Genomic DNA, 22,415 nt, shown 5'->3' on the forward strand with positions numbered 1-22,415 from the left:
GTATCACCCTCATAGCCGAAATTCGATCTTGCTCCTTGTCTTCGTCGTCTCACCGTCTTCACTACGATAGACCCCATTAGCAGCATCGATCCGTCACTCGGTTTCAATACCACCAATGCTTTCTGAAAGAACTGCATCCCGAGTACTAACTTGAAGTCATCCAGCGGAACGGTGGTGAAGTCGAGCTCCCCTGCCCACTCACCCACTTGGACTGCGACCTTCTTAGCTACTCCTTGGACGCGTCTCACTTTCCCATTGACCGGCTTTAGGCAGCTGTTGGCATCCCGCAGAACTAGCCCCAACCGATCAGCTTCCTCTTTCGTAACAAAGTTGTGGGAGGCGCTCGAGTCGATCAACGCTCGTGCTTTCTTCCCATTCACCATCAAGTCCACGTACATGAGCCCGGTTGATTTCTTGGCGGAGGAATCTTCGTACTTCCCCATCGCGCTAATCCTTTGAAGTGAGCCCATCCGTGGTTGGTCTTCACCATCACTCGAGTCTTCGTTACACTCTTGGTGATAGTCGGCCAACGCCCCATCAAGACGTTCTTGAGCCCCTTTCGGCATCTTCTTGAACATGGCATTGAACTCCGCTTGGTTCAGACAATCAGCCATATTGTGAGGACCCTTGCACACAAAACACGCTAACGGTCTCTTCGTTGTGGAAGCAGTAGATTTTCCCGCCTTCGAAGACGAGCTTGAGGGCGAGTTTGTAGTGCTCACCGATTGGGCTTGACTTCCTTGCGAGCGGAACCGATTGTTCCCAACTGAAATGGCGCTGTTTTGTGGCCTTTGTCCATTATACCCACTTTGTGACGTACCAGCATTCCCCGTTGGTGCCACAACTCTTGGTGCCTCTCGCTCCCCGTGAAAGTCCAGCAGGCGCTCCGCAGCCGATATGGCCGAAGACAGAGTTTTGGGATTTTGCCTCATGACCTCCTGTTGTGCCCACCTCTTCAATCCGTCAATGAACTCGAATGTCCTATCCGTCTCGGACATTTCGGTAATCTCGAGCATGCACGCTGAGAATTCCCTCACATATTCCCGGATTGATTTGGTGTGCTTGATTTCCTTCAACTTCTTCCGAGCAACAAACTCCGTGTTCTCGGGGTGGAAGTGATCCTTCAAGATCCTCTTAAAGTCGGCCCACGATGTCACCGTAATCGTGCCCGCATCGATTTCCTTGTACCTAGCCCTCCACCACATCTTGGCATCGTCGACTAGATACATACTTGCCGTGACAACTTCCGCGTCTTCGTCGAGCCCACTTACTCGGAAGTATTGCTCCATATCGAAGATAAAGTTATCCACCGCTTTCGAATCCCTCGCCCCATCGTAGGCACGAGGTGGAGGTGCCTTCACCTTATGGCTCCCCACAGATTTCCCGTCATTGGCCACCGCTTTCACGAGCGTGGCGCAAGTGTTCTCTAACATCTCGACCTTTCGATGCAGATGATTGATCTCTTCCTCCCGATCGTCGGGGATCGCACCACTGATCGCTTGGATGCGGGTATCCATCCCGTCCACCTTTGTCTCAAGGTCACAAACCTTCTTTTGCAACTCCTCGAGGCTCGCGGCCATCCGCATAACGATGTCCTCGAGTTTGGGAAGCTTGACGTCGATTGCGTCCTCTAAGGCATCCACTCGGTCCTCGATTGTTTCGCCCATTTTCTCGATCTCGATGAACAAATGCGGCGTGCAGAAACCCCGTCCGAAGACCGGGCTCTGATACCAAATGTCACGGTCCGCTACTTTTGCCGGACCGTGGCGCGCACCTTTGCCCGTCTCAAGGCAAGATGTAAGCGACAAGGGTCTTCGTACTAGTGAGGGATCGCCCACTAGTACGATACTCGGGTCTCGGGGTGTGAGTCGGGATCCTAGTGTCGATCCCACCAACACGGCTTGTTAGTAAAGTGAAGGCTAAGAGTCGTTCACAACAAAGCAACAACAAGCAATACGAAGGCACAAGGTAGGAAGTAGATTTTCATTCACTAGTACTCCCTAAAGAGGGAAATTTGATTATTACATCCTGGTAGCAGGAAACATTGATTTTACAAGTTTAGTTCAGAATAGCGATATACCTATTTATGGAAACCTATTCTAAAACTACTAAGAAAATACTTACTACAAATGTACAAGGGAAATGAAATTACATAAGCGTAAATAAATCTAAGGGTTCAAGTGTGCGGATCGTCACACTCTCCCCCACCTAATCTGTTGCCGCCCTCGGCAACACAAAAAATCTTGAATGGTGCTTCAGTGAGACATCCTCGGTGAGCTCTGACTGTCCACGCAGTGTTGGGGATTGGCTTGTACAACTCGGCTTGAATGTGCGCTTCGTCCCAAACAATGACTGGCCTCTTCGTCCCTTCAAGGATAGGCTGGAGTTCCTTGACATAGAAATTGCCGAACATCATGTTCTCCAAGTCCACCACGTTCTCCTTGTCTCTCGGGAAAGTCCACTTTGCCGCTGCTTGAAAAGTCCTCTCTCGGGATTCCTTCAAGTACTGGCCCCAACGGACCTTCATCTTGTCTCTCGTCACTTCAAAGACTTTTGCATTCAAGGGAATATGAGATCTCCGGGGCCGAATCGCATTTCGGCGCGGCCCCCGATGGTACGAGGCCTTCTCTCTTGGTCGACCCGACCCGAAACTAGGACGTCGATTCAGCACATCGACGCGACCCCTTGATGGTACGAGGCCTTATCTCTTGGGTCGACCGACCCGCAAACCAGGGCGTCGATTCAAAGACATCGACGCGGCCCCCGATGGTACGAGGCTTACTTCTTTGGGCATCTCGGCCCTCATTGTCTACTCCTCGGTGAGGGGGTAGACTCTTCTTTCGTCCCCCAGGCCACTTAGCATCGTAGTTAGCCTGGGTCTTGTTCGCCCTCGGCTCCACCGAACCTTTAGGCATTCTCCAAGGTCGCACCCCTTGTTTCGGCGTCGGTATCACCCTCATAGCCGAAATTCGATGCTGCTCCTTGTCTTCGTCGCTGTCTACCGTCTTCACTACGATAGACCCCATTAGCAGCATCGATCCGTCACTCGGTTTCATTACCACCAATGCTTTCTGAAAGAACTGCATCCCGAGTACTAACTTGAAGTCATCCAGCGGAACGGTGGTGAAGTCGAGCTCCCCTGCCCACTCACCCACTTGGACCGCGACCTTCTTAGCTACTCCTTGGACGCGTCTCACTTTCCCATTGACCGGCTTTAGGCAGCTGTTGGCATCCCGCAGAACTAGCCCCAACCGATCAGCTTCCTCTTTCGTAACAAAGTTGTGGGAGGCGCCCGAGTCGATCAACGCTCGTGCTTTCTTCCCATTCACCATCAAGTCCACGTACATGAGCCCGTTGGATTTCTTGGCGGAGGAATCTTCGTACTTCCCCATCGCGCTAATCCTTTGAAGTGAGCCCATCCGTGGTTGGTCTTCACCATCACTCGAGTCTTCGTTACACTCTTGGTGATAGTCGGCCAACGCCCCATCAAGACGTTCTTGAGCCCCTTTCGGCATCTTCTTGAACATGGCATTGAACTCCGCTTGGTTCGGACAATCAGCCATATTGTGAGGACCCTTGTACACAAAACACGCTAACGGTCTCTTCGTTGTGGAAGCAGTAGAGTTTCCCGCCTTCGAAGACGAGCTTGAGGGCGAGTTTGTAGTGCTCACCGATTGGGCTTGACTTCCTTGCGAGCGGAACCGACTGTTCCCAACTGAAATGGCGCTGTTTTGTGGCCTTTGTCCATTATACCCACTTTGTGACGTACCAGCATTCCCCGTTGGTGCCACAACTCTTGGTGCCTCTCGCTCCCCGTGAAAGTCGAGCAGGCGCTCCGCAGCCGATATGGCCGAAGACAGAGTTTTGGGATTCTGCCTCATGACCTCCTGTTGTGCCCACCTCTTCAATCCGTCAATGAATTCGAATGTCCTATCCGTCTCGGACATTTCGGTAATCTCGAGCATGCACACTGAGAATTCCCTCACATATTCCCAGATTGATTTGGTGTGCTTGATTTCCTTCAACTTCTTCCGAGCAACAAACTCCGTGTTCTCGGGGTAGAAGTGATCCTTCAAGATCCTCTTAAAGTCGGCCCACGATGTCACCGTAATCGTGCCCGCATCGATTTCCTTGTACCTAGCCCTCCACCACATCTTGGCATCGTCGGCTAGATACATACTTGCCGTGACAACTTCCGCGTCTTCGTCGAGCCCACTTACTCGGAAGTATTGCTCCATATCGAAGATAAAGTTATCCACCGCTTTCGAATCCCTCGCCCCATCGTAGGCACGAGGTGGAGGTGCCTTCACCTTATGGCTCCCCACGATTTCCGTCATTGGCCACCGCTTTCACGAGCGTGGCGCAAGTGTTCTCTAACATCTCGACCTTTCGATGCAGATGATTGATCTCTTCCTCCCGATCGTCGGGGATCGCACCACTGATCGCTTGGATGCGGGTATCCATCCCGTCCACCTTTGTCTCAAGGTCACAAACCGTCTTTTGCAACTCCTCGAGGCTCGCGGCCATCCGCATAACGATGTCCTCGAGTTTGGGAAGCTTGACGTCGATTGCGTCCTCTAAGGCATCCACTTGGTCCTCGATTGTTTCGCCCATTTTCTCGATCTCGATGAACAAATGCGGCGTGCAGAAACCCGTCCGAAGACCGGGCTCTGATACCAAATGTCACGGTCCGCTACTTTTGCCGGACCGTGGCGCGCACCTTTGCCCGTCTCAAGGCAAGATGCAAGCGACAAGGGTCTTCGTACTAGTGAGGGATCGCCCACTAGCACGATACTCGGGTCTCGGGGTGTGAGTCGGGATCCTAGTGTCGATCCCACCAACACGGCTTGTTAGTAAAGTGAAGGCTAAGAGTCGTTCACAACAAAGCAACAACAAGCAATACGAAGGCACAAGGTAGGAAGTAGATTTTCATTCACTAGTACTCCCTAAAGAGGGAAATTTGACTATTACATCCTGGTAGCAGGAGACATTGATTTTACAAGTTTAGTTCAGAATAACGATATACCTATTTATGGAAACCTATTCTAAAACTACTAAGAAAATACTTACTACAAATGTACAAGGGAAATGAAATTACATAAGCGTAAATAAATCTAAGGGTTCAAATGTGCGGATCGTCACACGGGGCCACTGCTTTTCAAGGGAATAATACAATACCCAAATAGAACGTTGGATTGAGATTGCAAGATATGTTCCAAGCCTAGTTTCGCCCTTTCCCATTAAGGAGCGTTCAGAGGCATAGAGATATAATAATTTTTTCCTTGCTCCTTGGCTTGTTTGAAGGCATTGTATGATGTACTCAAAAAACTAAGTCGCTTAGCTATTCTGTGACTGTATTGTTCGTCTTCAGTGTAGTCCTTTGCATTTTGTTCATTTACTTGTACCATGTCTCTAGTAAAGCCGTTTAGCCATTAATTCATCGTCGTAATACAGGCTTTTCTTCATTTGTGTTTGTTTGGCATGTTATGCTCTAGTTCAGCTCTCTGTCCTTATTTGGTGCGCTCAATCAAGTTTTGGAACTAGAACGAATTGTTCCGGATTCATCTAGTAAAAATTGAACTGATATGTACTGTGTTTTTCTTGCAACTTCGGAACAAATTCATAGTAAGCTGTGTTAATCATTTTGTATCTGAGATTAACAAAATGATTATGTTATTTATGCCTATCTGATTTGTTTGTCAAGTACCCTCTGGGTTTGCTGTCTTTTTGCCATTTTTCTGCAGACAGTCGACAACATCAGTTGTTAAGCTATCTTCATATGAGAGCACATCAATGATGGAGTCTATAGCAGTCAGCAAAGATCATCAAAAAGACGGTGAAGGAAGTCAACGAATCGCTCAGGCTCCCTTTGCTCAGTATGTGTTTGCTTCATTGCTGGCTTGCATAAACAATTAACAAAACTTGAATGAAAATAAATGTAAACAAATGAAATTAAGTGAGAGAATTATACCAACATGGAAACTTTGAATTGATGGAAGAACTTGGATAAACAAGAGAACAATTGTATTAATTTTTGAGTAAAGATTACAACTTGGGTAAGAGGAAAATTAATTTAGGGTTCTAAAATATTTGAGAGAAAGATGAACTAGTCTAATTTTCTAATCTAATTTCTAAGGTAAAGTAATGAGTAATGTGTAATGAGTGGTACTTTATACTAGTTTATTAATTAATAATATTACTAATTACTCCTAATTACTAATAATAATGATAGTAATAATAATAATAACAAAACTCATCCACCCCCTAAATTTCGACACATCTCACTGAAACAAACCAAAGGGAAAAGATCAAAAAGGGAAAGGGGAAAAACGGGACTCAAATCACCAAAAGGGTGTTCTGCCGGTCCACCGGCGGCCGGGGCTTGTGCCGGCAGCGAGGGCAGTGAAGCAAGGGACTGAAATTAATGTGAAGTGTGTTGTGCCGGTATGACGGCTGCCGGGGCACCGGTAGAGTAGACAAAGATTGATGCGGGATTGTTGATTTGGTGCGTTTTGCCAGCTAGACGGCTGCCGGTCCCTATACCGGCAGCGAGGCCATCACAAAAAGGAGGAAAAATGGGTGTGTTCTGCCGGTAGGGGATGTCGACTGCCGGGGCACCGGCATGGAGCACAAAGCTTCATAAAAGCTCGGTTTCGATCCCGAGTTCGAATCTGATTATGCATTGGAGATGGTGGGGTTGCTGTTGTTGATTGGTTATGCAGGTGAGATGGTGGTCGGAATTGGGCTGTTCCATGGTGATGGAGGCGATGTCGTCGGTGATGGTGAAATGGTGGTGAAGGAAGTTAATGACGACAATGGAATCGGGTTTCTGGGTTGTTGTCGATATTGTTGATGTACGGAGGAGCAATGGTGATGATGAACGTGAATTGGAGAGGAGGTGGAGCAGCAGCAATGGTGCAGGTGGTTGAATTGAGGATTAATGTCGAGTTTGATACCGGGTTGGTGAATGTTGAAGATGGCGTTGATGGTGGATTAATGGAGGTATGTTAATGGCGGTTGTTTGGCTATGGTGAAATGGAGAAGCAGGGGAAAAAAGACGCATGATGATGGTGATGCGAAAATGGAGGGAGACGGGTTTGATTGTTATCGTTAATGGAGGTGAGTGTTGATGCAGGTAATGGTGAAGGTGGCGAATTAATGGTGGTGACTGAATTTGGAGATGATGATGAATGCGAAAATGGTGATGAAATGGTGATGTTTGATGGATTGGTGCGGGTGGTAATGATGGAGAAGATGAATGAAGGAGGCGTGAATGGAGGAGCAGATGTTGCGTGTTGTTGATGTTGTTACAGGGAAGGTGATGCTTGGCAAGGGTGATTGAATTTGTCAACCTTTGACTTTGCTACTTTTGTTTAATACTAGATCTCGCATTGACCCGTCTCGCTCCTCGATTTCCGTCCTCTTTTATTCTAACTCGAATCTCCACTTTATTATACCGTCTCGCCTACAAATTATAATGAAACGATATTAATGTTAATATTAAATAAAAATTCAACTAATTAATAAATATAACCAATACGACTAATTATTATAAATTAGTAATTAAATGAGCTTTTTAGACAATTAAGCACACAAAATCGAGTCAGAATAAGGTATAAATGCGGGACAAAATACGACTAAAATGCTACTTATCAACGAGTCAGATGGGTATTTTGAGCGTGTTGACCCAAATTACCCAAAGTGCCATCCCAAACAAATTTCCTATGGATTTGGACATGTATCCTGTGTTGATGACTATAAATTTCTTCGAATTTTGACAGTGGTTGAAGGATATGAAGAAAGTGGGACAAATACCGTTCATATATTTTCTCGCAGTGAAAATAAGTGGAGAGAAATTAATTTTGATTTTGATTATCTTGTTATTCTAGGACGAGGAATGCTTATTGATGAAAAATTGTATTGGGTTGCTCGTAGTAATGGAACTCGGGTACTTGTTAGCTTTGATTTGGGTGTTGAGAGGTTTGATATAATTAAGCTCAACTTGGACAGTTTCGACAACTTAGGAGTCCTAGGAGGGGACTTGAGCAAGTGCAACTGTGACGATGAATATGAAGGTGACAAGTTTATGTACATATTGGAATCTCCTACAATTGTGAAGAAATCTATTGGTCTTCCAAAAGGATTGTTGTTAAACCCGACCTCTGAAATGGTCGGGTTCACGAGGAATGACAAGTTTTTTGTGACGGGGCCACTCATTTTTGAGGGAATACAATACCCAAATAGAACGTTGGGGATAGTTGACACATGTACTAGACCTATGCAATACACAACACTTTCCACGTTCAATATGTGGATTGAGATTGCAAGATATGTTCCAAGCCTAGTTTCGCCCTTTCCCATTAAGGAGCCTTCAGAGGCATAGAGATATAATAATTTTTTCCTTGCTCCTTGGCTTGTTTGAAGGCATTGTATGATGTACTCAAAAAACTAAGCCGCTTAGCTGTTCTGTGACTGTGTTGTTCACTTGTTCGTCTTCAGTGTAGTTCTTTGCATTTTGTTCATTTACTTGCACCATGTCTCTAGTAAAGCCGTTTAGCCATTAATTCATCATCGTAATACAGGCTTTTTTTCATTTGTGTTTGTTTGGCATGTTATGCTCTAGTTCAGCTCTCTGTCCTTATTTGGTGCGCCCAATCAGGTTTTGGAACTAGAACGAATTGTTCCGGATTCATCTAGTAAAAATTGAACTGATATGTACTGTGTTTTTCTTGCAACTTCGGAACAAACTCATAGTAAGCTGTGTTAATCATTTTGTGTCTGAGATTAACAAAATGATTATGTTATTTATGCCTATCTGATTTGTTTGTCAAGTACCCTCTGGGTTTGCTGTCTTTTTGCCATTTTTCTGCAGACAGTCGACAACATCAGTTGTTAAGCTATCTTCATATGAGAGCACATCAATGATGGAGTCTATAGCAGTCAGCAAAGATCATCAAAAAGACGGTGAAGGAAGTCAACGAATCGCTCAGGCTCCCTTTGCTCAGTATGTGTTTGCTTCATTGCTGGCTTGCTTATTTGTCTCCCTTTACCCCATTACTATATGACCACATATCAAAACAAACCCGCAAAAATATCACGGGTTCAAACCTAATAAAATATATTATGAATATGAAAATTCAGTAAATCCATATTCACACTTGGAGTTGATAAATCAAAACACATGCAATACTATTTCAGCTAAAATTGTAGGTTTGAGAATGCAAATTTAGATCAGGAGCCCACCATTGATGAATGCCATGGGCGATCTTGAACTCAAGTTTCTTAGGATGCAAATTCTTAACAAGAACAGCAGACGGAATCAGGTGAAGTGCTTCATTATCTCTTCCGAATGCTCCTGATACTAAACTTACTAATGTTTCTTTTGCTGCAATTCTCTCAATTCCGCCTACACCCCATGATTTCATTTTCTCCCGATGCTCAAAATACCCGATATACCCACAGCAAATTGGATCATATGGGTTCACAAACAAGTTTGGAATCCATGTGCATAGTTTCGTAAATGGGTCATAATGTTCGGTATTAGTACTAGAATTCTTATGAGTGTTGGTGCCCTTTAATGCAACAGAGAGCCCTGCAATTAAAAGACTACTAGCCAACTGAAACCCGTCCTTATGTATCGGGATAGATGGGTATGGAGGGTTAAATAAATAAGCATCAATGAGAAACCCTTCTCTAGCCGCGCTTTTGCCAATTTGTAAGGCAATTGCAGCGCCTAGGGAATGTCCCGCTAACCAGACATTCTGTGCACCTGCTCGGGATATTACGTCTTGTACTGCTTGCAGCGATGTTTGGTATCGTGTGTCGTGGGTTAGCCGGTTTAAAGGGAGCTTCACACCCAATTTCCCATCTCGTAATTGTGTGTCGGGTTTGAAGAGACTTCCCCTAAAAGCGATGACATACTTTGGAGGCCGGCTTTCAGGCGGTATATGGTCATCTTGGTTAGTGTTAATAGGTTGGTACTCAAAAATGGCTCCAACTATGGAGGAATCAACATGATCTTCAAGCATTTGGATGAGTCGGAAATCGAAGAATTGCCACCAGATAGGGGCTAGTGCATTGTGGTCAATTCTCTTTTGCTGGCGATCGCGTTCTAATACATAGACTCCTTGGATCAAGCTAGCTGCTATTGACCTCCTTTGATTTGGTTCACTCCTAAAACAATTTTCTATGGATTAGTACTTCAAGCTCAACTAATAGGCCATATGGCACCATTCACCGGCAATCCGGCATGGTTGGACTTGGACATGACACAACACAACACGACACAACAGTTGAGGATGAGGGATTAAAAAAAGATCAAGAATTTCGAAGATTACCAATCAACATTATTGAGGTGAATAGGTCCAGTCACGTCAAAAAGTTCCCTCTTAGAAGGGGACATCACCATTTGTTCCATACCTAATTAAGGTTGAACACCTGTCATGATTAAGCATGCATCAACAATCATTAAATGACTACAAAAACTCAAAACGCAAATAATATAAAAAAGGTAAACGAATGGACGAGACCCCAAAATAAATATGTAAGCAAATAATCAGAGCAGGGGGAGTAATTATCTTGTAGGAGAGAATTACCAAACAAATGGTGAAGTCGTAAGATTCTAAAGAGAGATGATCAGATGAATCAGTTTAGTTCAATAGTGTTTGTAAAGAACGCGTAGAAACAAAAGATGTGAAGGTACGTCGAAATAACATAAATCGGCATCATAAAATATGCGTACTTTGAGTAATTGACCTTTGACTAGTTGACAAATTATTGTTTAAAATGGACGTATTTGTTTTAAAATTTAAGACGGATCAAATAGATATCAAATAGGATAACAAGTTGTCTAGAAAAATGTCAAACGTTTTGTCCCTATTATCACCCATGTGCTAGCTAGTATTTGGGTCCGTTTTATAGATGAAACATTGAAACAGATATCCAATCTTAAACGAGAAGGAAAAAGAAAAATAGGCTCATTCGGTAGGCTTGACTAGGCCCGACCCGATCTGTGCCCGTGCCCGTGCCCTGATCTATTCAAGATGAAAATGAAAATAACGTGGAGCATTTCATGGCTCATGGCTCATGGCTTATAACATGAAGTTATGAACAAGTATTTATACGCGGTTTTCATGAATCCAGACCACCTCTCATGATTAGCTTACATATGCAAACTTAATATATTTAACCATGTCAAAATGTACTAACATAGACCCTGTTTTTTCGGCTGTTGAATTGAACTGAATCGAGCTAAGGCCCTGTTTGGCAAACAGCAGAAGCAGATTAATGATAGCAGATAGCGTTAGCAGAATACGGTTGGCAGATTTTAGTAGCAGGTTTGACCATCATATGAAATTAGCAGAATTAAGAAAGCGTGTTTGGTAATTAGCAGATTATAGGACAAATCTACCATTTCCATGTATAAACTCAATATCTTTATTACAATATCTTTGCTATTAGCGATATTCAAAAACGATGAGATTAAGCCAATATGCTATCTGAATATGCTATTAACCAAACATGTAAAATTAGTAGATTGATTGGTCAAACTACTATTTAAGCCGGAATCTACTAATTTCACCTAATATGCTGTTTACCAAACAGGGCCTAAGTTGAATTGAATCAAACTGAACTTAATTAAATGGAGGTGAGTTAAACTGAAATGAACTAAAATTAAGTTAAAAAGAACAAGTACTTAGATTGCTTTAGTTTTCTTTACTTGTTTCCCTCCAAACAAAGGAGAAAAATACTTTATCGAATTTCCTTTCAAATTCCTCTATCAAAATGCAAGCGGGTTAGTCATGAGACTCATGACCTTTTTTTTCTTCTTCTCGAAATTAAAATGTAATATGACATAATCCAATTTCAATATCCGACTATCAATAAATACACTTAAAAATGATATTTGATCAACAATCCCACGTCCTTTCTTTTCTAATCTTTAGGACTATGGCCATTTATTTGGTAAGTTTCTGTTTTTCACTATAATATAATTTCTTTTTGTTTTTGATTTGTGATACGAAAATATAACAATTTTCGATAGATGCGGAAGCAACCTGTGAACTAAGAGTCACACGCCTGATTGTTTAATGAATTAAGGGTCAATTTTGGTTTGATGATGAACGAAGTAAGGTAAAGAAATAAAGGATATTTGAGCGATTGCTTGCTAGACCTATAGCTCACAATCAGGTTAACACTCGAAACGCGTCAAGTAATAACGGAGTCGGAACGATCGCGTCGTACCAAAGTTTACACCAAATATGCAAACGAGAAATTCTGAGTTTTTATTAAAATTCGATGATTAATAACAAAGAAATCGACTCCTATTTATAGTGTAGGAAACCGGTCCCTGCCTTGCTCCACACGAAATCAACTATGGCATATTTGACTTATTTGCTAATAACCAAATCTAAACAATACTCCTAATAATTCTTTACTAAATAAAATTATAAAAGTTTTTAGGAAACTTTATCTTATTCCTAATAATAATAGAAATTGAAATAAGTAATCTTCAATGAACTATGGTTCCTTGTTCCGATTCCTCATCGACTTCACTTGACTTATTCATTTTCGTATCAATTTGTTATATTGTTCATTCTTTTTATGATACGGAGTACGGAGTATATGATACAGAGTTTATTCTAATATACGTGAAATCATTTTGGATTACAAAATAAAACGTTCATTTTACATAATGAATCATATTATGGCTATGAGAATGCTCTTTTATTATCTTTTTTTCTTCATTAATCGTTATGTTATCCATCGAAAATGTTGACAATTATTGTCCGGCGTATGTATAAGGATGTGGAGAATAATACTCCGTATGTTGTTTGATGATTGTTCATCGACCTATGGTTCCATCGTCTACTTTAGTTTTATGATTAGTGTTCATAAATTACTAGTAATGTTAACGCTGAAATTCGATCTGATTGCATATTGTTCTCTTAATCAAGGCAAGCGGTTCGATCATCTTGACGATCTTGGGAACAAATGACAAAGGACCCTTCCGAGACATAACTTTTTGTTGGGTCGTGACCCAATTAGTGTCCAGCCCAAAAGTTCTCTTTAGAACTTGGTCTTATGTAATAAAATAAGGGTGTTTGTTTGGTGGACTTGGTCCCACGGTTTGACCTAAGAAGCCAATTATGTTGGCTGGTAATCCTTACCCTTTAAAAAGAGGGAACTTCATTGTACTGTAGCAATGAATAGTACCCCCAAAACCCCCCTCCTGCCGTTGGATTTCCACATTTGATCTTCACCTTCCATCTTGCTATACTCCCAACCACAGATTTAGGTCATCACTCTCCACTCTCCACTCTCCACTCTCATCCGCTTATTTCCATCTCCCTCTAAAAAAGCCCTCTCAATCCTTTTTACTCCATAACTCCACCATCTCAATGTTCCATTAAATCCAACATGATAACAACCTTTCTCTCTTTTCCCTTCAATATCACACTACAATGACGATTGCGTGATGGCGATGACAGTGCTAATGGTAAGTAGGCGACGGCGGGACAACCTCCGATGATGCCGATGGCAACGCTTTATGGTTACATCGTCTTTCTGCTCCTCGTTGTTCATTATTGTAGGCTTTGTTATCTGTTATTTTTTGGGTCTAGCACTTTCAATTTGATCATCGTTTCTCATATATTCAATTTGATCTTATATTTTGTTCTTTGTTCTTCTATTGCAGCTTTCAACTCGTTCTTATTGTTTATTATTTTGTTATTTCTCGGGGTTGAAATTAGATTGGCTAAAATTTAATTGGTGAGGGTTTCACTGTAGAACTGCTCTCTTTGTATGTTTATTTACGAGGTTATATGCTTATTTTATATTTTAGATTGATTTTATCTAATAGCTAAAGATTTGTTTGATTTTGCCGCTGCTCATAACTGACTTTTTGGAGGTGTGGTTGCAGTTGTTTGTAAGGGCTACGAAAATCAGCCTTGAGTTGAGGTTGTCGATATGTACAACAATTTCTAATTGTTCATGTTGCTTGTTAAAGGTATCCTGCTATTTCAACCTTCCATTGGTAGTAAAGTTTATTCGCTGTTTTGATTTGCATTTAAATTTAAGTTTGTTTTTGATGATTTTAGGTGTTGAGAAATGTGGCTGCCGTTTGGTTTTGGGGGATTGCAGGTATCGCTGAAAGGACATTCATTTTGAATGGTATGTTAGATTTTGTTGATTACGTTATGCTTTGATTCTTGTTGCAGTACAGTTGGGCTTGTCCCTTAAGCTTTGAGTTTGTTTTGATTCTTTGGTTGCGTCTATTAATTTGGAGTGTTTCAAGTTTGTTTATGATATTAGATTTTACCTTAAATCTAATTGTACCCTGAATTACAGAGGGGGGCAGTTTTTGCAAAGAGATGCTTCTGGATTTGCTTGCATGTTTCTCCAGGTGGTTATTTCATACTTTCGATTTATTCACTGTTTTGCCACATTGTTTTGTTGGATATTTCAAGTGATTTGAAAATTTCCCCTGCCTATCTTAGTTGGTTACATCTCTTTTCTCTCTTTCACTCGCCACACCCATTTCACAATTCACCTTACCAAATTTTATTTCCTCAGACCTATTCTCTCCTATCTATAATTCGTTTTTAGGCTCTTTGTTAATTTGTTTGTGTTTTTTTGTTGACGATTCATGTATTGTTGATGGGTTATTATGTATACCCTCCTCTTAAATGACTCCTCCACTCCATCAAATCTCTGTCCATTATTCAATTTAATTTGCTCTTATTATGACCATGCCTTCTAATGTTGTTGGTGGAGGAAAAGGTGTTAATTGTTGTTGGATTAATTGTTGGTATTATTTTCACGTCTGATTTAGGGTTACGATTGGCTGTAATGAACTCGATTGTCGAGGTGTTGTTTCTAACCCTAATTCTTTGCAGATTGAGACGTTATGGAATGACCAATATGAAACAAATTTGAATTCAGTGTTGGTCATGAAAATTGTGTGATACTGTGATCATGGTAGCTTTGTGTAGATTTGTGAAAACGTAATATTTGATAGTTTACTGGAATTAATCTTCTCACTTGTTAGTGGACTCAAATCTTCTCAAATTTGATCTGACCATAGGTTAACCAGCAAGGTTGTTTACAGATGATCGTAATTAAGCGAATCCATCTTCTGAAAGTAGTTTGGCTACATGTTTTTAATTCAAAGATATCTGTTTGGTTCTTGCATTCTATAAGACGGTCTCATGCTCTCTTGCGAGAATAGTTATCAATGTGAATGCTTGTAGGTAACTTTACGGATTAGTTCTAGGAACAAAAAACTAAACCATGCTTTGCTTGTGTGCAAAAATTTGAATTTGCCGTTGTTGTTGACAAGTGTCTCTGGCCGGAAGTTTTTGAAGGGGCGCGATTTGATTTCAATAAAGCACTTACCCCAAATTTCTTCCTTAGTCACAGGTAATGTCTACTAATCTTTTGCTAATTAGTGATGTTGATTTTTAATTCTTACTGCTGTTATTTATATGATTTTAATAGCTTCTTGAATAATTATCAGTGCGACCATGGGGCCTATGGAAGTCCAGTCTCGGTCTTCAGATATTATCAAAATCTCTACCGCCAATTACGAGTTTGGTGCTAATTATATAGACCCAAAGGTATGAATGGCCTGTTAGGCACTGATGTTGACGGTTGACATTACGACCCTGTTAAATTAGCCTACTGCCTATCTCATGTTTTGCAATAATATTTTGTCGAATCCCCGTGCGTTTTACAGCTGATGCTTATTGGAAGGATAACACAAGAAGGTAGATTAACCGGAAGATTTAAGTATGACTTGCTTGATAATATTACCTTGAAGGCTAACGGTCAGGTAAGTTTTTTTTTTTAAAAATCAATTGTTGTTGATTAAGCGAATCCATTTTAGTGCGTTATTTTGCTTTATAAAATTATAATTCGGTACCAATGAATATTGAGTATTTGCCTCCATAGGAAATAGGAGAAACACTCCTTATAATGGATACATGCTAATTTCTTTGATCTTAAAATTTTGTCTCGCTGTATGTCAATTCTCATTCCTGCTGCTGCTCTTGAGATTTCCAGAGCTTATGTGGTCACAACACTCCAGTACAAAATTTGGCCTTCGATTCAGCAGAGACGTTGGTTCTTCATGGAGCAGATTTCGGTACTGTTAAGTTGTGCAATCTAGAAGAGGCAAAAGGTCAGTTTGTTTATGGCTATGTCTCTCCTCCTACATGCTTCGTTGATGGTTTACTTATTGGTAGCTCACAAATAACGGATAAAAATTAGCATAAATTCTCCTATGAGACCGTTATGATAAGTTATAATGAGATTGACTTGAATAATGGGGTAATCATTGCTTAATCGGCGGCTTTTAGTGGGTCAATCCAGTAACTGGTACAGTAGTGTTTTGTTGATTGGGTTGGTCTCACATTAAAAAAAAAATGAGACCGTCTTTGAGGAGGCTAATTGATAAATTAGACATTGCATTTCCTGATATGACGTAGCTGTTTTTTTTTTTTTTTTTTTTTTGAAGTGTGGTGGTGCGGAGTCTTATTGGTCAAAGGTCCAACTGTACGTTTGTTGAATTCTATCCGTTTGGGGAGTTTTTTTGCTTCTGGCTCAGCGGATACTAACCTAAAGATATGGGATATAAGAAAAAGAGGGTGCATTTTCACATATAAGGGCCACAAGCTCGGGATAAATACTAGGGCTGTAAATGAGCTGAGCCTGCTCGACAAGCCTTCGGGATCGGCTCGGTCAAAGCTCGGCTTGAGATCGGTCAAATTGAGCTCGAGCCAAGCTGTGCCCAAACCGAGCCGAGCCTGAACACACTTAGGCTCGGCTCGGCTCGGAAGCTCGTTTGAGCTCGTTATTTTATAAATTACTTAACTTTCAACAATACTCTTACTTAACTTGTATCAATTTTATGATAAATTAATTATAATATTAGTTTAGAAAAGAAAATAACATAAGAAATGTTATTTTAAGCTAATAAACGGGAAAAATAATAGCTTAAAATGAAAATATTTAATTTAAAAATTATGTTAGAAGTTAAATAATATTCGGAAATATGGTACTTGAACAAAGCTCGAGCTTGAGCTCGGGCTCGTTAAATATCTAATGAGCCGATCCCGAGCCTTGATTCCAATAGCTCGGGTTCGGGCTCGAACTCGACTGTTACAATATGAGCCGAGCTCGATCATAGTTGAGTTCGAGCTCGGCTCGTCTCGTTTACACCCCTAATAAATACCATCTAATTCTTACCCGATGGCCGATGGGTCGTTTCGGCTAGATTTGATAATGCTGCAAAGGTATGATTGCTTCCGGGTGTGCGCTCTTTACTCCTAATTGGCTTAGGTGGCTTGGAGATTCTTAGGGTTTGATAACTAAAAATGCTTATGTTTCTGCGTAGATATGAGATTTGATAGCTGGAAAGTTGTTGCTAAGTTGCACAACGGTCATATCAGATCCATCGACTTTTACTACCCTCTTGAGTGTCTTATCATACAGTGGAAATAAGAGTCTCAAATAGTCTCTAATACATTTTTTCAATGATGAGCACCGACTGTTTTATGAAAGTCTGCAATCAATTCTTTTTGTGTGTCATAGTCTTGGACTCTTGGCTGTTCGAGTATATTATACATGTTGCAAGTTAGAAAACTGTATACACTACCGTAAAGACAAATTCATTATTTTTAACGCTGTATTTTGAAATCTTACATTTATGTCCAAAAGGGTGTGCTGATGTTTGTGTATCTCAATTATTAGTACAAAGAGTATTGTAATATGTATAATAACTTGACGGATAGGTGAAAACTTGTTAACTTTGAGTCCATGGTCTTTAATATTTGACAATTTCTTAGAAGTTTCGTTCATAAGCCATACAAAGATTACGTCAGTATTCTTATCTATGATTTAAGATGCTGTTGTTTTGCTTTTTACTTATATTTTGTTATTTTCAATTATTTGTCTCATGATTATATAAACCTCTTTCCAGGTTCGGCGTAAAAAAACAAGCAAATTTTGGGATTTGGAAATTTTTAAGATGACTGGGTCTACGAAACCTGAGGTACTACTGCTTTTAGTTGACCCACATCTTCTTTAATAGCATTTTTTCTGAGCATGTGTGGGTTTAGGCTGTAATCCTTTAGCCTGCGAAAAACCAAGTGCTAGAATGATTCTCGTGGAAGCATGAGAAGCTATTCGCAAGGTCCCTGGGGATTGAGTCATACTTTTTTTCTTTATTAATTTGAGATATTGGCCTTGATACTGCATCACAACTGAATTATAAAGATTCTGGAGGTTATTGAGGCTGTTTTTTTAGTCATTATCAACCTTATTTATTTTTCAACTAGAGAGATTAGGCCACGGCGATTAACTATTTGATCGCCTTGAACTAAGATTTACTACCATGATCTCATACGCCACTTCCCTGAGATTCTCTATGCTGCGGGCTATGAAAAGAAAAAGAGGATTTGTGACAATGAAGTAGTACATTCTCCTTTTGCGGTTTCCTGCATCCATTTTCTATGTTTCATGCTTATACTGCTTTGATGATTTTCTGTAATTGCTTCAATGGAGTACTTGTCTTGTAGCTATAGGAGGCGGGCATTGACCTTTCATACTGATGGGAGGTCCCTCTTCTCTGGATATGACAATAACCTGAAGGTCTGAATATTGCTCGAAGGAAGTTTTATAAGGGACTTCTTAAGTAAAGGATTGCTCACAAAAACTTGTGTCAAGACGGATTTACATATGAGGCCAACCCATTAACTATATAACTAAATGACGCGTACAAAATAATTGGGTTGGTTTCACATGTGAAATCCTCATACAAGACTCATCGTAGATTACTCACTTTACACCCTTATATCATTCTCTCAGGTTTATTCATGGGAGCCTGTCATATGCCATGATGCAATCATTATGGAATGGTCGACAATTGGGGGGTCTCTGAATTAATGACGGGAAACTAATTGGTTGCTCTTACAACCGTAATTCGATTGAAGTTTGGGTTGTTGATGTCTCGGTGTGAATTTACTTTTGCTGCTTTTGGTACTCACTTTGTAGCGTGTTGCCCCGTATGGGACCGACATTTCAGGCTCATCTCAAGATTGTAGCACTCCAGAATTAAAGCTTGAAGTAGACGGAAAACAATCTGCTGATGACGTAAGCGTGCCTGCCACTCCTGCCATGCCCTCTTCTGACTTGCATTCTTCTTCAGATGTTGATGATAAAGATAGGGTAAAGAATTCTATGTGCATTGTATACTTTTCTAAATTTATGAAGTTGCAAGTTTGTCTTTGGTGCTTCCAATTACAGCCTCTTTCACTGATCTACATTCTTTATATGTCAAAGTGAATGACGGATATAAGTGGGATTGCGGAAGACCCAGTTCATAATGCACAAGATTGGGACATCAGTAATCTGGTTATTTAAGCTGAACGAGGCAAGAAATGATATGCTTGCTTAGTACTTCGGACTTGGTTTATTTGATGCCATAATGAAACCATGATGAGGTTCTTTTTATTTTTTCTTTTTTTTTTTTTTACCGAGAATGCTCTATCAATGGATTGCTACAATAGTTTGCTTTTAGTTTTGATTTGTCTATGCTCTTCTCGGTATTTCTTCTACCGGTAAGTGTGTCAACAAATATTAACTCGACTTATTTCCGAGTACTTCAATTGGACTACAAACTACGCTCGGGTTCCCCAATGAAGCCAGACATGAAGGCCAACTGCTTACTAATGCACATGGTTGTATGCGCATACATTGTTGTCCGTCTCTCCTTATGCGGCCTGCACTCAAACTGTTGTAAAGAAACTGAAAGAGTAACTTTTGAAACATCTCATGTTGTAGTCTGGCATTTGTATTGCTATCTTGTCTTCTATTCCTGTTTGCACAGTGTACTTTAGTTTTCAGAGAAAACAGGTCTCCCTTATTGGGCATGGGTTTTCGATTTATGTTTATTCTAATGCCGTGCTTAAAATATCTTACGTATATATCTTTCTTTTATGCGCTTGTCTTACATGTAGTATAATAATTGCTATATTCTACAATCTTTTCTACCGAGGTGAAAGACATTTTTCGTTTTCATTTTGATGCCTCTCACAACGATATCTAAACAATTTACCAAATTGGGGTTCCGCGCCCGGTAGGGCGCGGAGCAACGACTAGTTTGATAAAAGGGAAATCCCTTGTTTTGGCAGAGCATATACGAAGAGTATAGCACACAAACACAAAGGCAAACTTGCAGGTTTAATTGAGCGTGTGCTCAATTGGTGCCATATCTTCTAACAAGAAACGGGTCTGTTTTCTTGGGTCTTCTCACACACGGTTTGACACAAGACGGTTCTTGTCTTGGGTTAGTGTGTGGTTGGGTGGCAGGAGCAAGGTGATTTTGTGGTCGAGATTCTTATCTCGGGTTCAGTTAATCGAGGTCAGTATAGTTCTTTGTATACGGATTTACACATTATTTAGGTGGTTTAATCTAGACCGTCTTACTAGTCAGTTGGTGGAATTTGTCAATTGTTCTAGGGTTTAGATTTGGTTTTTCCTAAATCATTGTGGTTCCGAATTGGTGTATTATTCGGGACAGTGGACTGTACTGGTACTATTATTATAGTGGATTGCTCGATTGGCTGTGGGTTTTACCTCCAGATTTGGAGGGTTTTGCCCTGGGTATTTACCCTATATTTCTGTCTCGTCTTATTGTTGTTTACAGTTATCTACTTTTGGTTTTATATTGTCGATTAAGCTTCCGTTGCGTGTGGGTAATTTGGCGTAAATTTCCCAACAAGTGGTATCAGAGCCAGGTTGGGCTCGGTCCTAGGTGGCGGTTTAATTGACAATGACGTCAAATATGGGGTCTCAGTTTGGTGTACCGAAGTTTGACGGAAAAAGTAGCTTCACCCTCTGGCAAAGGAGGATGAAAGACCTCTTGGTTCATCTTGGCTTGGCTAGAGCCTTGAAGGGGGTTAGTGGTAAACCGGAAAAGATGAGTGATGATGACTGGGAAGAGATGTGTACTAAGTGTGCTAGTACCATCAGTACGTGTATTTGATTGATCATTAATTGCGTTCTTGATGAAGACTCTCCATCGGCTATATGGGAAAAATTGGAAAAGCTGTATATGGCTAAAAGCTTGACCAATAAGTTGCTTTTGAAGCGGCGGTTGTATCGGCTGAGGATGGATGAGGATGGAAATCTTATTGGGCATACGAACATGTTTAATGGACTCTTAGATGAGTTGAATAAAATCGAGGTAAAGTTGGAGGAGGAAGACAAAGCATTGTTACTCCTTAACTCTCTCCCGGATACATATGAAAATTATGTGGATACTATCTTGTGCGGGAAGGATACCATTACTATGGATCAAGCGCAAGCAGCTCTATTGTCTTTTGATGCGAGGAAGAAGGACAAGGCTGGGGTGCAAAGTGGCAGTGGAGATACGGCTGCCGTTGCTCATGGTGGGAGAGGTCGATCATTAAACAGGGGTGATGGGTCAAAGCATGGCCGGTCTCAATCCAGGAATGCTTCTACAAGCAAGGATGTGAAATGTTACAAGTGTGGTAAATTCGGCATATTAGGAGGTTTTGTCCTAATAAAAGCGGGAAAGGCAAGAGTGACACCAACTTGGTTGTCGGTGAAGGAAGTGAAGGGAGTAGTAGCTGCTTCTTAACCGATGGTGATGAATTACTTGCGGTCTCAAATGGGCACGATGCTTCTTCTGAGGAGGAATGGATTTTAGATTCGGGTAGTGTCAATCATGTTTGCTTCCGGAAAGAATGTTTTGAAGAGCTCCAATTGGGTGTGACTAAGAAGTTGAGTTTGGCGGATAATTCAACGGTGGATGTCATGGGTATTGGGGTGGTGAAATTCAAGACTTCTAATGGGGTGGTGAACACTTTGGATCGGGTTGCTTATGCTCAAAGTTGAGACGGAATCTAATTTCACTTAGTCAATTAGACTCTCAAGGTTATGGGTTTAAAGCTCATGGGGGAGTGGTGAAAGTGACTAAGGGTTCAATGGTCCTTATGAAGGGGGAGTTGCATCGTGGGTTATACCGTCTGAAGAGCTCACATGTTGCCTGGAAAAACGAAAGGCGTCGACATGTTAGTTTCCAGGTTGCAGACGGGGGCAAGGGTGGTAAGAGTGAGGGGGAGAGGCTCCTCTCCAAATTCAAGTGATGCTACTAACTTGGTACGGCTGTACACGGTGCATTGGCCGTGGTTGTGAGTTAGGTGAGGATACTAACTCGGGTGTGCAGCTGGTAAGTACGGTAGGTCAATGGTTGATTCCTCGGTTCCCCTTGGGCTGGAGGGGGAGATTTGTTGGGTCGTGACTCAATTAGTGTCCAGCCCAAAAGTTCTCTTTAGAACTTGGTCTTATGTAATAAAATAAGGGTGTTTGTTTGGTGGGCTTGGTCCCAC

The 22,415-nt window shown here is 41.4% G+C and overlaps 2 protein-coding genes and 1 long non-coding RNA gene across 3 annotated transcripts; 2 read left to right on the forward strand and 1 right to left on the reverse strand.

Moving 5' to 3' along the window:
- Positions 1–8,849: 8,849 nt before the first annotated feature.
- Positions 8,850–10,676, reverse strand: LOC141609385 (GDSL esterase/lipase At4g10955-like). Its single transcript, XM_074428450.1, has 3 exons — positions 10,596–10,676; positions 10,338–10,437; positions 8,850–10,173 (listed from the first exon to the last, which is right to left on the reverse strand). Exons 2-3 carry the CDS (start codon positions 10,415–10,417, stop codon positions 9,195–9,197), a joined length of 1,059 nt encoding a protein of 352 aa, XP_074284551.1. The 5' UTR covers positions 10,418–10,437; positions 10,596–10,676; the 3' UTR covers positions 8,850–9,194.
- A 2,639-nt stretch (positions 10,677–13,315) lies between these two features.
- LOC141609386 (uncharacterized) lies at positions 13,316–14,251 on the forward strand. Its single transcript, XR_012527398.1, has 3 exons — positions 13,316–13,770; positions 13,922–14,008; positions 14,100–14,251. It is a non-coding gene; the product is annotated as an uncharacterized LOC141609386 (long non-coding RNA).
- A 1,094-nt stretch (positions 14,252–15,345) lies between these two features.
- Positions 15,346–19,552, forward strand: LOC141609387 (putative mitochondrial import receptor subunit TOM40-2). Its single transcript, XM_074428452.1, has 5 exons — positions 15,346–15,420; positions 15,518–15,617; positions 15,737–15,832; positions 16,063–16,180; positions 17,981–19,552. The coding sequence occupies exons 2-5, from the start codon at positions 15,525–15,527 to the stop codon at positions 17,989–17,991; spliced, it is 318 nt and encodes a 105-aa protein (XP_074284553.1). The 5' UTR covers positions 15,346–15,420; positions 15,518–15,524; the 3' UTR covers positions 17,992–19,552.
- The last annotated feature ends 2,863 nt before the right edge of the window (positions 19,553–22,415 follow it).

The sequence above is a fragment of the Silene latifolia genome, chromosome 10 (assembly GCF_048544455.1).
Source record: "Silene latifolia isolate original U9 population chromosome 10, ASM4854445v1, whole genome shotgun sequence".
Taxonomy (NCBI): Eukaryota; Viridiplantae; Streptophyta; class Magnoliopsida; order Caryophyllales; family Caryophyllaceae; genus Silene; species Silene latifolia.